Source organism: Chelonoidis abingdonii, chromosome 4, assembly GCF_003597395.2.
Source record: "Chelonoidis abingdonii isolate Lonesome George chromosome 4, CheloAbing_2.0, whole genome shotgun sequence".
Lineage (NCBI taxonomy): Eukaryota > Metazoa > Chordata > Testudines > Testudinidae > Chelonoidis > Chelonoidis abingdonii.
The window spans coordinates 38,524,865-38,541,645 of record NC_133772.1 but is presented as its reverse complement, the minus strand read 5'-3'; the positions used below and the strand labels follow the sequence as shown (position 1 = coordinate 38,541,645).

Sequence of the window (16,781 nt, the reverse complement as noted above, 5' to 3'; positions counted from 1 at the left end):
ACTTTTACAAAAAATACCCATTACTAAAACAGCCTTAGCAATGGAGCCTTTCTTAGATACTTTGATCATACTTTTCCCTTGATTTTATCTTATAATGCCTCATCTGTAAGAGTTGTGACAGTGATTTCCCATAATTTGCTTGATGTGTCAGACTACTCTGCTGCATAAACCTCCCACTCCTTGTCCAGGACAGAAAAATGATATTGATGGAAAAAAATTAGTGTTTTGGGATTCTCAAATTTCATGATTATTGGTAGAAAACTTATACTCCTCATTGACTACAGACTCTTTGTCAGAATCTGCAAGCTCAGGACAGGGATACCTCTCCACTGGCTGCTGTGCTCCTCTAGGTTTGGGCATCATTAGCATCAGTCCGCTTGTCTGAAATGCAGTACATCTGAAGCTCTGCACTTGCAAATACAGCTATACTCGCCAAATGGCCTCTTCCGGAGGTGAAAGAGGTTTTTCCCTCAAAGTATCAGAGAATGCAGTTTGGATCCAGATCCTAATTTTCCTGCAGTTTGGGCTCTTTCAGAAGCAGGTTTTGCACCATTTCTAGTTTTGATTGATCATTATGCTGAAGTGGTCTCACTTTTGATCATTACTTGCTGACAAACAAGAAGAAACAGGCTACCCACAGCTCTACTGTTGCTGTACATCGACAGGCTTGCTGCAACAAAACGTTTGAAAAACCAGCCATCTGCTCCCAAATTCTCGTTTTCGCTCATATCCAGTTAAGAGCAAGAAATCATTATAATTTAACTATTTTAATAAATCTTAAAACAGTGCATGGTTATATCATTTTATCCTTAGTTCAATTACATTCATATACATTATAGTTTTATCTGCAGACAGTACAAATATATCAGATGCATAGCTCATTCATATGGATACTAAACCTATGATGTGGCATAGCATTTTAATAGTTGCTGTCAGCTTTGGCAACAATTCTTTACAGAACTGTTGAATGGACTGCTAATATAAATCCAAATAGTTGTAATCGTGGGCAATTTTGTTTCCTTTATACATAAAGAGAAAAATGGTGTGTTATGGTTCTTAGCTCAGCTTTTGGTTTATTTTTGTTTTTTTATAATTCATTTAACCTGCCTCCTTAAACTGCTGTTATCATTTTCCAGTATTAATGCTTGCTTTCCCTCTACCCCAGTCAAAAGCTGATGGTTCTCTAGAAGGATGATCTCCTTCCTTCCTCCCTGAGCCAAACCAGTGCCCTTTTCAAATTCTAGCTACCTTGGTAAGTAACTGCTGATGTGGGAAAGAATATTATCCTCACAATCTAGTGTCTTCTCTGCACTGATGATTTTCTCTAACTGTTGCTCTGTCGTTATTTTATCCCCACTGGTGCTAATGATGGTATTATCTAAGGCTTTATTTAAAAAAAAAAATCATCCATTTAGAAACATGTTACAAAAAAACAAATAATGCGTCGATATTCTTTTAATATCGAAACCAACTCCCGCACTTACTCCTCCATTTACAGGTACATACAGTTCAGTATGATGAATCATTCTGTATTTGATTAAATATACAAGCATGGGCCCCTTCCTGCAAAGGCTTATGCGTGTGCTTAACTTAATGCATGGTGAGTATTCCCACTGAAGTCAATGTGTGTAAACTCAGTGTAAAGTAAACACTAGTGTTAAGTCTTTGCAAGATCAGAGCGAGAATTTCCATTAACCAAAGTTAATGTGGATAAAGGAAAGAACAGATCAAAGTTACTCCAGTTTTATTATTACCATCTCAGACATGAGCAGTACCTGTAAATTTATTTGTCCTTCCCACTTTGTAAGGCTGGTGAAAAAGTAGGAAAAGGTGTATATGTTTGTTGACTGGAAATGTGCCAATTTCACTGTGCATTCTAAAATCCAGGAAATATATTTTATACTTGCTCTGATTTTTAAAATGTGTTGTTAATTTATCACTTCACAATTACTTGATTATACATTACTTTGGGCAGAGACCTTGTCTTCGTCATTTATATATATATAATCTCAAAGCCTGTCAGTGCAATATAGATATTTAACAGCATTAGGAAAAACAGGAAGTAAAGTACTGATAAATATATTTGCTAAATTAAGCAATTTTTCAGACTTTTTTTCCAAAGATTTTTTTTAATTGTGTGTGAAATGGCCATCCCAACTTCCATTTAATTTCCTAGATGTTCACTCTTTGTGCCAGATTGTTATATTAATAAAGCAGAGCACAAGGCTACATGGATAGGGAATGGGGAGTAAATTTTATGGGTTTATCTTCTGATTGTTGAAGTCTTGGATTTGACAATATTGTGGTTTGCCGGTCGGGATCAATGCCAAGTCAAACTGCTGCATAGTCGCACTAGCCCGCATCCACTGGTAGCCATCGTGTGGGTGAATGTAGTTGGACACAGCTTCCCAATTGGCAAATTCAAATAATTTCAGAGTACTACTCACTACTCTTTAGTGTTTAATTAAAACACTCCCTGTCCCTCAAAGAAAGGAGTAGCGTTGTGTATATATATTTAAACAGGGTGATCCAACCCTAAAATCTGTTACACACTGTTGTAATTTCATCTTCAGATACAGACAGGCCCAGCCCTTGTTTTAAAATGTTTAAGGCTTGAGAGGAGCGCAGGGGTAGAAGTGTGCGAGGAAACTTAACTGCTGCTGGGCTTTCATGAACAGGGAAACTCAGGATACTGTTGCTTAGTGTTTCTGCCACAGACAAGAAGGAAACAAGGGGAAAAAAAGCTGTAGCCTTTATGGTACAGAAACTCTAAGCATTCAAGCAGTCCTTTGTTGGGAGAATTATTTCTAGCCTTCTTTTTAGAGCTTTATCAGATCAATGGAGAGCCATATAGCAGTATATTATGAGGTTCTGGGTGTGTGTGTGTGTTTTTTTTTTTTAAACTTGAATCCAGCCTTGCCTCGTACATTTAGAATCCCATGAATTCAGATCCTGCTCATGCTCTGGACTGCATACACACAAAATTTCTGTATAAAATATATAGATATAAAAATAATATTTCATGCAATACTAAAACTTCTCTCCCAGCATGATAGCATATTGGTGAATGAGTATCCTCCTTATCAACAGTTGTTCCAGGAATTGTCAGTTTGCTGGCAGTTATACTGGTAGGTGATGGTCTCTGTATTCTCTTTCATTTTGATCAGGGATTGGTGCTGTTATTCCCTTTTTCTGCACGACTATGACTAATAGTTGAAAAAAGCAGATAGAACTTTAAAGAGCAGAATCACTCCTCTCTTGGCGACGTTTCATAATTTCTTGAAGCTCTGAATCCCCTCCGCATTTCTGGAAGGGCAACAAAGCATAAAGAGTTTGAACCTCAAAAAGTGGCTTACAGCTTATCCTAAATAAGTGATATAGAATGCTGTCAAAGTGGAGCTGCTTTCAAGGAGATAGAGTATAAGTTAATAGGCCAGATCTTTCCATTAAACTAGGTTGATTTGCACCAGCTGAGGATCTGCTCAGTGTTTCTAAATTGTAGTTTTCACAAGATTTCTATTGTTTTATGCTAAAATGAGTGTTCAGCGGGCCTCTTATCTTGGTTAATATAACTGTGTTTCTTAAAATGCCTGTTTAATAGAGCTTGCTAGTATTTTGTGCTACTGGGTTCCATACTAATAGGATTTTGTGGGAAAACTTCTTACCTCCAGGAGAGATTTTTGCACTGTAATTTTACTGTATACCCTGCCTCCTTCATGACACACTTTCTTCAATTCCTCCTTATTCAGAGAGAAAAGCTGGGCCCCTGTAAGTATGCCAAGATGTTCCACAGTCCTAGAAAAACATAGGTAATGAAAGGCATGTGATACAAATGGGTCAAAAGGAGAAAAATGGAGTGAGAAGTCTATGAAGGTTTACTCTATTATGGCAGTGTCCACTCAATGAGTAGTCAACACATGAGATTAAGCTCTGTCTCCATATATATTTAATATTATTATGAAAAGTTAGCAGCCCATATTTAGTTGTTATATACTTAATTATAATCTCTAGGTAAGAGGTGTTTAGGAATTACAGCCCAGACATGGGATCCAGTTCTAACCCTAGTTCTTATATTGACTCGCTCTGCAGTCTTGAGCAAGTCACTTGAGACCAGATTTTTAAAGGTACTTAGGTGCCTAAAGGTATAGATGGGATCTAGTGAGATTTTCAGGATCTGCCTAAGCTACTAACTCCTATTGATACTAGACAGAGTTAGGCAACTGAACTTTTTCAATATCCTACCAGCTGCCTCTCTGTCTCTATGCATCTAAATACCTTTAAAAATCTGGCCCATAACTTTTCGGTGCCCCAGTGTTCCCATCTGTAAATTAACTACTTTTGTAAAGTCCTTTGGGATTCTCAGCAGTAAGGGTTAGTTAAAAGGAAAACACCTGTCATCCAGGGTTGATCCTACTGGGAGATGCTAACTGGGTCCTGCTGACCACAGGTGGCTTGCTTGCTCCACCTTGGATATAAGGGAGGTGGGAGTGCTCCCCTGAAGAGGTAGTGTAGAGATTGAACAGTCCTCAGGGAGGAACTTTAGAAGTAGTCACATCTAGAGAGAAGACACTGGCTGGTATTTGTGTTACATCGATTGTCTCTTTGTCAGTAAAACAAAACCCCTGGGAGTAGTTCGGACTCTGTACTGACTGTGCGTACTGACTGTGTTAAGAGCAGGGTAGAAGTGTCACTTGCTCACAGGCTTTATAAAGTAAAACAAACATAAGCATCCTGTAATCCAGTAAAAATGTCAAAAGCCTCTTTCTTTCCCCCTTTCAATGAAAGTTCAGCATCTCACATAGCAGCTGTGCAGATTTACCCTTTGCTGAAGGAATTTGCTTCCAGCCATGCTTTGACCTCTTCAGCGCTTGACTCAAATGTCAGGGGCACGCCAACTTGCTGCGTCTTCTCCACCTTAAAGTTTCTTTGGGGGGGCTGACCTTTACTAGTTGTGATCTTCTTCAGCAGCTCATCATTCACCTCATCCATATGATGGATAAGTTCTGAAAAACGAAGCACACTTTCAGGTGACAAATTAGAGACCGGGGGCGAAATTCTGTCTTAAGTCACAACTAGTGAAAATCAGTGGGGTTGCATAAGGTGTAAGTAAAGGCAGAATTTGACTCTGCAGCTCTATTAACTCTGTAAAAAAACATGCTCAAGATAGGAAATCAGGAAAACTTAATCATGTGGTTAATTTTAAAGAAGGTGCTTAAGTGCTTTGCGGGGTGGGTGAGACATGACATTTTGATCATGAAACCTGCTTCAGAAACAAAGTGTAAAGGAAACATTTGATGTGCCATCACTTTAGTAGTAACATGCTGAACCAACTGTAGAGTTCTCTCATGTCCCACAGGCCCCAAAGCTAGCGCCTATCTTTTCAAATTTCTTTTTCAGTTTTTGAGGTCTGAAAACCTCCTTCCGTGCTTTTAAATGCTGTATTTCCACAATAGCTCTTCCGAGGGAGGGAATGCAAAATAACAGCCAGACTCAAGTCCTTGTAGCAGAGTTTTAGGCTGATTTTAGTTTTCAAAAAGCTAGTTGAGAACCAGTCATAGGGTCACTTGCTCCTAAGATGAGTGAGTGGTTGGGTGCAGGTATTGTGTCCATGAATCCTGCAATGCTAAATCCTAGCCTAAGTTCTAAAGCAACTCCTGGAGGGCTAATTGGAGAGTCTTGGAATAGTTGTTGGTGATCCTGAGAGCAAGGAGACAGACAGCAGAGACGGCATTGTGTTATGTAGTTACTAGCCACCATATCTGGACTGGGCAGTAATGACATGGACATAGGGTAAATCCATCCTCCTGTGTCTTACCTGTCTCTAACTAATAACTGAGGGATCTGTCTCTTTTTTTTTTTTTACATGGTGGTAATAATTGAATGGCGTGTATTCAGTTCTCATTGGAACGAATTGTTGTGATGGGATTTCTAGTTCACAACATGATTGTCATTATTAAAGCTGTATAATTTCCAGTTGGTAAAGAAACTCTTCTCTTTCATGGTACATAATGACAAACTTGATGGGGAATGATTAAATTTTATTTCATAAGTGTGTATTCTAAAGGGCAGTATAAACCAAGCCATGATTTGTAAGGCATGAGAAAAATGAACACATACCCGTAGACCACCTTACTTTTAGCTGGCTGGAGCTTTACTTTACTAAAGTCACAGCTGGTTGGGAAACTATTACTGAAAAGCGCTTGGTGGAAAATTCCAAAGAGCAGGATGATTCCTTTTGGAGCCAGAAGTCCAGCACACTTTTAAAGTGATGACATTGTACATATGTGACAATTAAAGAAGACGGGGGTTGTTTATTTTGCAATAACCACATACAGAATGCATGGGAGTGTGCTGAGTTCTACAGTTTTTGTACAGTAGAGAATATGTAAAAGAAAAGCTAAAGAAAAAAATAGTGGGGGAAGATATGGTTGCTGCAACATATAGTAATAGGTGCCTGAATGGCCACTTAGTAGGCATCTAAACACAGGGGGAGTGAGATTGGTGCAGCACACACCTTGCTGCCCAGGGGGAGGAGAGGTTAAGGTGGTTTTAAGCCACTCCTCATTTGGGGCTGTTGTGGGGCCCACAAATAGTTTGCACAGTCTTGCGGGCCTGTTTAAGTTGCAGCAGCTTCCTCAGGGCTGCTCTGTGGGCCACAGCATAGCCCAGAATCTGAACAGTGTTGTGATCCTGCCTCATTGTGCCTCTTATGGCCACAGCCCTGGCAGGCCCCCTAGACCAGGATTTGTACAGGGAGTCTCAGAAAGCAGCTTCCTGGCTGTCTTCCATAGTGACTGCACTGGGGAAATCCTCCCCTGGCCAGAACTAGAGTTCTGACAGCCCCTGTGTGCTGCACTGGCCCTTTTATATGGTATAAAGAGGCCTGAGTGGAGGTGAAGATCTTTCCCCTTTTTCTGCTGCCTATGTCATTTTAGGTATTTAAATATGGATTTAGGTGCATAGATTTAGGCCCATATACACAGTGACTAATAAAAATAAAATAATAATTGGAGATATCCTATCTCCTAGAACTGGAAGGGACCTTGAAAGGTCATTGAGTCCACCCCCCTGCCTTCTCTAGGCAAGACCAAATACTGATTTTTGCCCCAGATCCCTAAGCGGCCCCCTCAAGGATTGAGCTCACAACCCTGGGTTTAGCAGGCCAATGCTCAAAACCACTGAGCTATCCCTCCTCCTTAAGGATACTAAGGAAACTAAGACAGATGAACAATTTTAGAAAAGTAAATAAAGAAGGAGGATGGTGAAGCACTGGAATGGGTTACCTAAGGAGGTGGTGGAATCTCCTGCCTTAGAGGTTTTTAAGGTCTGGCTTCACAAAGCCCTGGCTGGGATGATTTAGTTGGGGATTTGGGGGTTGGACTAGATGACTTCCTGAGGTCCCTTCCAACCCTGATATTCTATGATTCTAAGAAGAAATCCACTAGCACCCAACACAAACAAAGGAAATAACACACTGGTGGAAGCTTCTCAGTTTAAATCTAAGTTCCAGAACCGCAGTGCCAAGTTCTGTGGACTGTGTATTTGTGAAACAATATACATGTCTGAGTTGTGGTGAACAGTAAGAACCCTGATACTATGCACTTACGTTCTTTGGCATTGTGAGGAGAGTTCCCGGCTAACATTTCACTTCCCCATTTATCACCAGCGTAGCTACCAGGAATCCTGTGGGTAGGGCTGGCAGGGCCAATTCCTCTCGGACTCAAGTCTCCTTTGTACTTCTGGTTAGAATAAAATATAAAAGGGTTTTTATTAAGTAAAATATTTTTTCAGCATTATTAAATATTTGTCCCCCCTCACAACTATAGTAGGTTAGAGCACAGTGGCCTAGATCCTCAGCTGTTCTGTAAACTGGTCTAGCTCTATTGAAGTTAACATGTAATTATGAGAAACTGTACTTGACCTGCTTCCATTTAATTCTGTTTTACACCATCCAGTGAAATTGAATCAAGGATCTCCATAAGCCAAGGCATGAATATTCACATGCTATTGTCACCTGCTACACCTCTACCTCGATACAATGCTGTCTTTCAGAACCAAAAAATCTTACCACGTAATAGGTGAAACAGTGTTATACTGAACTTGCTTTGATCCACCAGAGTGCACAGCCCCCCCCCTCCCTCCCCGGAGCGTTGTTTTACGACATTATATCCGAATTCGTGTTATATCAGGTCGTGTTATATCATTGTGTTGCAAAATCATGCCAAGCTAAATGTGATCATGTACTGCTGGCTCTGCAAAGCCCAAAGTTCATTGCTTAATAACTTGCCACAGAGCTCTTTAAAAGATATTAATTTACAGTGCTGCTAACTCTCAGGATTTTATCATGCACCTTGCAATAATGAATAACTTTCTGAAAGTCTCCACTCTAGCTGTTTTGTGAGAATCTCACTTTTTTTTAAATGAAAGGTTAGTCTCCTGCACTTGTGACTGTGTTGAAAAGCCAGAAAATGTGACATGAGTGGCCCTTAAGGCTCAGAATCCATACAGCAAGGAAATTGTATGATATATTTAATAGCTCATGATTTTTAAATCAATCTCACTGCACCCCAGTCTATCTCATCTTGGACTCCAGGGTTTTTGAATACCTGGGACTGACAATACTGAATTTATTGTCTGCCTAGACCTTCCACTCCCATTTTAGATAAATAATTCATCATTTACACTAGCTTGGCAAGAGCCTTTCATCAGTACATGAAGTTCTGTGACATGGCCATATAACCACAGAAAAAAAAATCATTATGCTGAAAACTCAAAAGCATGTGAAATTCTACTGCCACCCATTTGTAAGAGATGGCATTAGATGAGGTAGGCAGGTGGCAATTTGTGATTTCTCACTGGCTAAGAATTGCATGCCTCCTATGATCTTTATTATCCTAGTTCCGCCAACCCTGACTCACTTGTGTCACTCATCTGTTCAATCTTGTAAACTCTTTGGGCCAGGGACTGTCATTTTACTATATATTTATACTGTGCCTAGCATAACGGAGCCCTGACATGGTTGCTGTCATGGTTACCATTGTATAAAAGTTAATTAATAAGTAGTAATAACAGAAAAGAGAACAGATGACCATGAGGATATCTTGACAGGGAGTGATATAATCTAGTGGTTAAGCCACAGGACTAGGAAGTTGGAGAGCTAGATGCTATTAGTGGCTCTGTCACTGACTTGGTGAGTGACCTCTTTCTTTCAGTGGGACCACTCACAGTAGTAAAGTTAAGCACCTGCATAAGGGTTTGCAGGATTGGGGCCTTAAGACCTGATTCTCAGAAGTGCTGAGCACCCACCGCTCCAGGTCAAATCAATGGGAGCTGCAGGGGCTTAGTTAGTCCCCAGGAAATCAGACCCTTAAGCACCTTGGCCCAGTTCCTTAATGGTATTTAGGCACCTAATTTCCACTGATTTCAATGAGAGTTGTGTGCCTAAATCGCTTTGAGAATCTGGGGCTTTGTGCCTGTTTCCTCATGTCATTATGCCTATGATGGTCATGATAATGACCCACCCTCCCAGGAACATTTCAAGGGCTAGTTCATTAATATCTCTAAATTACTTTGAGATCCTGGAATGGAAGCCTAGAGATGTGCAAAATGTCTGCAAGCTGGTGGAGGGGACTAGCTGGCTCAGGAACAAAACCAAAGGCCTGATTTGCTATTGCCTTGCAGCTTGCACAGGGATTTCAACCAGTGCATGGTGGTTGCGAAATGCCATTGAGTCACAGCTGGTAGTGTTTTACTCCCACATTGCAGTGGAGTCAGTGACAACATAATGCAGAGCAATGATGACTCAGGCCTTTTGCTAAGCGAGTATGGCTTCTCTGAGGTTTTTCCTGGTGATGTGAGACAGTGGTTCTTAGCGAGAGGTCCAGGGCCTCCGAGTAGGTTTCAGGAGGACCTCCAAGCAGGGCCAACATTAGACTCGCTGGGGCCTAGGGCAGAAAGCTGAAGCCCCACTACATGGGTCTGAAGCCCAAGTCCCTGAGCCCTGCCATCCACAGCTGAAGCTGAAGCCTGAGCAATGTAGCGGCATGGGGCTCCAGGAAATTGCCCTGACTGCTACCCCTGAACATTGGCCCTGGCTTTTATATGCAGACAACCAGTTATTGTGGCACAGTTGGGCCATGGAGTATAGTATAGGGGGGGAGGGGAGCTTAGAAAGAAAAAGGTTGAGAACCTCTGGTGTAAGGCACATCTATGAAAACAAAGAAATTACAGGATTGTACATAAAGAGAAAAATTCTGTCTCAAGTTATAAGCTAATCCTCTAGGAGCTGAGTGTGGAGCTGTATCTCCTCCAAGGGCCCAGAAGCTGTTTTCACAGAGGTTTCTGGCTTTCTGCTGAACACCTAATTGGGTCTTCATTGTGGAGCTTTACTTAATCACGCCACCCTCTACACCAGCTGTGAGGTGTCTAAATAGAGCATTAACTTCCTAATAACATTTAGTTGTGAGGACAGCACAACTCATGAAAACCTATACAGACAGGGAGAGGGTGTATTAAGAGGTCTACAGGTATCTTCCCCACCCCCTCTTTTTTTTATGCCTACTGAAGCTAGCCATAAGCAGAGGCTGATTATGTACTGCAGCTGATCACCAATGAAACATCACCTGACTATAGAGCTGTTCATAATCTTCCAGTTTCACCACATCCAGGATGTTATAGGGGACATAACCAGCCTGCCCACTCCGGTTTAGCAGTCTCCACCACTGCTTATTATCTTCCAACACCTGTGAGGGGAAAAAGTACTTCAGCCATTGAGCCCCATCAGGCATTCATGACAAGTGCAAGGTAACAAAAGTTTCACATCTTCACATGGGCTTGCAGTGGAAAAAACATACAGTTATATTGGAGCTTTGTAATACAGGCAAGGAAACCACAACAGATTCATGTAACATTAAATTCCAATGTCACATTAATAAGCACTCCCTGAAAAGGATTGATAAAACAATTGTAATAGTGGTTTATTGGGCAACAATGCTGAGGAAAAATGTATCTAGTGTCCGTAGGAACCTCTAGCTCCTGCTTAACTTGCTTGTTGTTTTTTAAAGCTTTAGTTGATGAGAGAGATTATGGTGTCCAGAAATGCTTGTCTTGCTTCTACATTTAAAAAAAAAAATGCTCTTCAACAGTGAATCCTGCCGCAGGTGGAAAAAATGCCTGCAGGATTTTCATATAACCTGATTACAGCCTATCCATTATATAAACAGGACATGGAAAAGATGGTGTATTGTTATTAGAATATCTTCCTCTTTGCGTCATCACCTGTCTCTTCTGACAGGCTTGTTCTATTTTGAACTCCGATTAAAAAATCATGTGTAAAAACTGTCCTTAACCCAAAGATTTCTGAACCACATGCCTGTGCTTCAGTGTTTATTTGCATTAAGATTTGAATATAGTTATATCTGAGCAACAAGGTTTTAAAATGTCAGTTTTCCTAATCTACAGATTTGCTTACCCAATGTTATGCAACCATACAATTATTCCAGATATATATTTAACAGAAGTCTGTCTCTTAATGCAATGTAGCCTTAACATGTAGACTAAAGTCATATCATGTATTTTGTGACAGCAAAGTATGTCGCAATGAGGAAGACTGGTAGTGGTTAAAAATTCTGTATTATGTTTTAGTGGAAAATAGTCCCCGAGTTCACCATCATACTGAAATTTAAGGCAGAAAGACCCTTCTTGCAGCAAACAGTGAATTTTAGTGGGGCTACTCACATGCTTAAAGGTGAGTGTATTAAGCAAAGGTTTAAGTGCTTTGCTGCATTCAGGCCAGAGTTTTCACTGCTGCAAGGCTGAGCCCTGTGCTTGGAAATTGGGCTCAGTATGTTGTCAGACATTTTATTATAATGATATGGTTTTCTTTTCTTTGCTGCTGTTTTTTTTAAACCAGAGTTTGGTCTCAAATCTCAGCTAAACCCTTGTGCTAAGGCACTGGAAAAGTACCAGCCATCTTTTTCTTACTCAGATTTAAAGCTTACTATCCAAATGAAATGTCATGTTGCCATTGATAACTTCCAGAGGAAAACTATTTGGGATTTTTCAGTCTCTTGGTGCATCTTCTTTCCCTCTCTAGAAAGCAGGGACTATAAAAATTTGATCCTGAGTTTATTAATTTACCTCCAGGATTTCATCCTTCAGCACTGAGAGTTCATTGGCATTTCGAGCAGTGAAATCATAGCGGATTTTGGCATATTTCTTCGGCTGGGCCATCCCTTGTGTCTCAAAATTCCTTTAAAAGACAAAATGAGGTTATAATCAGGGCTCCTCTGACTGCCATGTCAATAATGCCAGTGCTAGAGGAACTGGTATTTGTAGTAACTATGTTAGCATGCAGCTGAAGAGACTGTACATTGTTAATGGGGCAATCGCCCTGGACAAGTTGCATTTACTTGTGACCAGGAAGTGAACAAATTTTCCATCACATTACAGTAAAAAGTCCTGCACAAATGCAAAGTGCAGGCTCTTCAACCAATGACCAGTGCATAGCTGTGAGGTTGATGTAAGCAGACTCATAAAAAAAGACAGTTTTGTTCTCCATTTTAGTAGTTTCTATGCTGAAGTGAGGACTAAGAAAATGTTGTGGAGACACACAAAACCCTTGAATTTACTGTACTGAAATAAAGTTATAGTAGCCAGCCAATCAGAGCATGTCAGCTGTTCATGCCATAAATCTGAGTAGACTTCATGGGTCTGATTCTATAGTGCTTTGGCACCCTGGGTAGCCATTTACACATGTGCAAAATGGGTGTAAACCACTACCACTCTGTACGGGGTAAATGACTTCTCAAAAGAGAAGCAGGCTCCTTATCTTGAGGAAGGGGAAGTTACCATGTTTAAATGGTGTAAAATAGAACCAGGAAGATGTTTTCTCTATGGATCTTCAGGTCTGCGTGGCTATGCAATGCAGATGGCTTGGAACTTTCAGTCTTTATAGCGAGTGTAAAATAAGCAGGCCAAATTCTCCTCCAGTGGAGCTATGCTGATATACACCAAAGCAGGTATAGCTCCATTGATGAATGCCAGCTGAGATTCTGGCCCAACCTTGCTAGTGTCATCCAAATATTATTCCAGCTTTGCATCCCTCGAATGAACACTCTCTCTCTCTCAATCTATTTGTCACCCAGCCCATTGTGTGGTTTGGGAGTGTCTAGTAATAGTTCTTCCCCAAAAGGTTTGTTTCCCCCACAGTCCTAACTTTTGATTGGCTTATAACCAGCATGTTGTTATGGAAACACATCCTCAGTGTCATGATTTATCATTATTATTATTTATTTATTATTCTAGTACGTCCCAAACCACCCCCTTCCCACTCAAAAACTGGTAATTGGAAGGTCTATGCCAAGTACAAAAGATGATGGCTCTTAAGCATATATGAATAAAATGGACCATATGTGTGAGCAGTGGCCTACAGAGAGCCAGCTGTGAGGTCCATCATAAGTCGTTGCTTCTAGTCTTCCTTGCCTGGGAGAACTTGTGTTCCAGGCAATAAATTGTCATAATAATTATAGCCTTGTACAGTCTGTCAGTAGCAAGTCTGTGGCGTTGGCTGGGGTTTGGAATCAATTCATTGGCAGCCTGAATCTGCTAGACAGGAAAGGGAGCGGTAACCTTTCCCAGCAGTTGCCCTGAAGGCAGGGAGAGGGAGGAATGTTTTGTGTTGTATTTTTGTAGCATGCCAACAGCAAAGTGAGTCACCAGGGGAAGGGCTGGCACTTGAGGAGTTTCACTGCAGAGGAACCCAGAGCAGGTTTTTTGCCCACCATTACTAAGACCAGGTCTACAGTAGAACTTTTGCTGGTATAGCAGTGCCAGCTAAGCGGGCGGAGGGGTGGGGTGGGTGTGCGTGACACACACACACACTTTTATACTAGCAAAAACCCTAGTGCTTTTGCTTGTATTGCTTATTTTGCTCAGGATAGTTGTATAAGACTTTTTTTTCTAGAACAAGCCATGTTTACACTAGGAAGGATTATACCAGCAAACCTTTTTTAATGTAGACCTGGCCCTGATTCAGGAAAGTACTTAAGCATGTGCTTAGCTGGAATCAAGGCCTATGTGACTACAGCTGTGTCATGGATGCTGCTAAATATAATCCTATCTGAAAGGTGGAAGAGCTGGTAAAACAAGAGAAACATAAGGATAGCGAATCTTGCTTGTGGGAATTTACTGATAAAAGAACTAAATGTCTGTTAGAATAAATTCTTCATGCATCAAAACTTTTTAAGAGATTTCTTTTATAACTGTGGCTGCTACAAATTGATGTTCTATCAATAAAACACTGCAAAATAAAAAATAATTATTCAGTGTACTTAACTGATTTGTAATTCCTACCAAAGAACCCCCCATTCTGGCTCTAAAAGGCGGAATGCAGTGGGCCACATGCTTTTCTTGAATACAGTGCTACAACAGTGCAACTCCTTGAGAGAGGCTTAATCCACCTCCTTGAGAGATAGTGGCAATGTCGATAGGAGAAACTCTTCCATCAACATAGGGTTGTATACATGGAGGGCTAGTTCGGTATAACAGCATCGCTCAGGAATGTGGATTTTTCAAACCCCTGAGCAAGGTAGTTATACTGATATAGGTCTGCAGTGTAGTCCTGGCCTTAATCTACACCAGAGTTTATAATGTGTTAATTGATTTCCAGTTAATTGGAACTAGCTAACATAGTTGATGGCATTAAATTTTTCCAAACTCCTGCATGTGAGTTGGGAGTGGGCATGGGAGGAGGGAGAGGGGGATATCACATCTGACTTTCTGGTTTGCTCATTGGAAAAAATTCTGAATCCTGAAGTTTTAGATCTGATTCAGATCTGAGCTTTTCCAGAGTTTGGATCTGGGGGTTTCAGCGCTGGAGTTCTGGGGTTGGCCCATCCTCATCTCCATGACAAACAGTTTTTAAATCACAACAGATAAGATGTGGTGGTGGTAATAATAATAATGATAAATGCCTAGCTGTTGTATAGAGCTGAAAGTATTTTATTTTTTTTTAAACAAAACTACTTCATTTAGAATATTTTGGGGAAAGTTTCAATTTGTTGATGGGGAAGGAATCTGAAACAATTTTGGTTTGTCAAAAAGCAAAATGAAAATTCCCGTTTCAAACAAAACATTTTTTATTTGGAATTTTTCATTTCATTAAAAATAAAAAATGTGGAAATCACACTACTTTTTTTTTCAAAATACTGCATTGTTCAACGACAAAAATCTCAGCAGAAAAATCTTGACCATCTGTAGGTTTTTGCAAGTATTCTATCCTTAAAGTGTTTTTCCCTAAATACGTAATATCAGGGGGAATGAATGTAAAGGAGCAAACTAACTTCTGTAGCCATACAACTGTTCCACGTGAACAAACATTGCAACAGAGTATCCCAAACACAGGATAATATGCGGGGAAACAGAACCTCCACCAACTTCTTAATGTCAAGTATGATGGTCTCAAATAAAAGCATATTGACTGACTGACAAATCAGCTGATAATTCTTTCTCTACAAAGATGAAATACACTTGGGTGTAACCCATTTCCTTGCATATGTGCTGATTAAAATGCTTTTCAGGCAGGCAGTACATGCATGAATAATTATTTGACATCTCTGGATGAGACAACTAGCATGAATCAATGCTAGCAAAGAGGTACCAAAGGCGGCGGGGGGTGGGGCAAATATTTTAGTATTTATTTTTGTATTGTGATAATGCCTGGGGCCACCAATCAAGGATCAAGGCTACATTGTGCCAAGCACCGGGACTAGTACATTACCTATTTTCATGTTGAGTAACTGCTTGTGTTTGATCAAGTGTCTGTCCACGTTTTATCGATGAGTTACGATAAGGATATCCATTGGCTGATGACAGCTGGAAAGTTAAAATGGAGTCATAGTGTTACTAAAAGAGAGTAAATCTGCATCAGATACAGGAAGGTAAACTTATCATCGCCTGGAGTGTTTAAATCAAGATTGGCTGTCTTTCAAAAAGAGATGCTCTAGAGCAGGAGTCGGCAACCTCTGGCAAGCGGCTTGCCAGAGCGTAGCACCCTGGCGGGCCAGGCCGGTTTGTTTACCTGCTGTGTCCGTAGGTTTGGCCGATCACAGCTCCCACTGGCCGCGGTTCACCATCCTAGGCCAATGGGAACGGTGGGAAGTGGCGGCCAGCACATCCATCAGCCCGCTCCGCTTCCCGCCACCCCCATTGGCCTGGAGTGGTGAACTGTGGCCAGTGGGAGCCATGATCGGCCAAACTTGCGGACGCAGCAGGTAAACAAACCGGCCTGGCCTGCCAGGGTACTTACCCTAGTGAGCCGCATGCCAAAGGTTGCTGATCCCTGCTCTAGAGGAAGCACAAGTTACTTTTCTTCTTTGTAGCTTGCTTATGTTGTAGGGAAGAGTAATTCCCTCTGCTGGGTGAAATGCTAAGGTCTGTGTCATGCAGGTCAGGCTGGCTGATCAGTGTTCCCTTCTGGCCTTAAAATCCATGAATGTATTTCTGAGTTTCTGTAGTTTATTCAGATGAGTAAGAACAAATTCAGCTCTTGATCGACCCATTTACTGTATTTCAGACACCATCACAAACTACATTGTAGCATAGTTAGGTCAACCAATATCTTGTATATTTGGGAAGCACCCGATGGCGGCATCGCCACCCCTGAAGTATGGTGTGATTCCTGGGCTACTGCTGAAGAGACCAGGATACTGTAGATGGTAACTGGATTTCTGGATTAAAAAATTGCTGCTGATCATGACAGCTCCAGGGTCCGGTAAAGAATA

General features: G+C 41.0%; 1 protein-coding gene across 2 annotated transcripts in view; it reads right to left on the bottom strand.

The window, feature by feature from the left end:
- Positions 1-751: 751 nt before the first annotated feature.
- EPS8L2 (EPS8 signaling adaptor L2) overlaps positions 752-16,781 on the bottom strand; it is a 122,651-nt gene continuing 106,621 nt past the window's right edge. For both annotated transcript variants that reach the window (XM_075065071.1, XM_032804205.2), the window contains exons 15-21: positions 15,779-15,873; positions 12,139-12,250; positions 10,623-10,742; positions 7,607-7,739; positions 4,820-5,003; positions 3,666-3,795; positions 752-3,306 (exon numbers count right to left, since the gene is read on the bottom strand). In XM_075065071.1, coding sequence (XP_074921172.1) covers positions 3,235-3,306; positions 3,666-3,795; positions 4,820-5,003; positions 7,607-7,739; positions 10,623-10,742; positions 12,139-12,250; positions 15,779-15,873 — 846 coding nt within the window. In that variant the 3' untranslated portion in view covers positions 752-3,234. The remainder of the gene's footprint in view (positions 3,307-3,665; positions 3,796-4,819; positions 5,004-7,606; positions 7,740-10,622; positions 10,743-12,138; positions 12,251-15,778; positions 15,874-16,781) is intronic.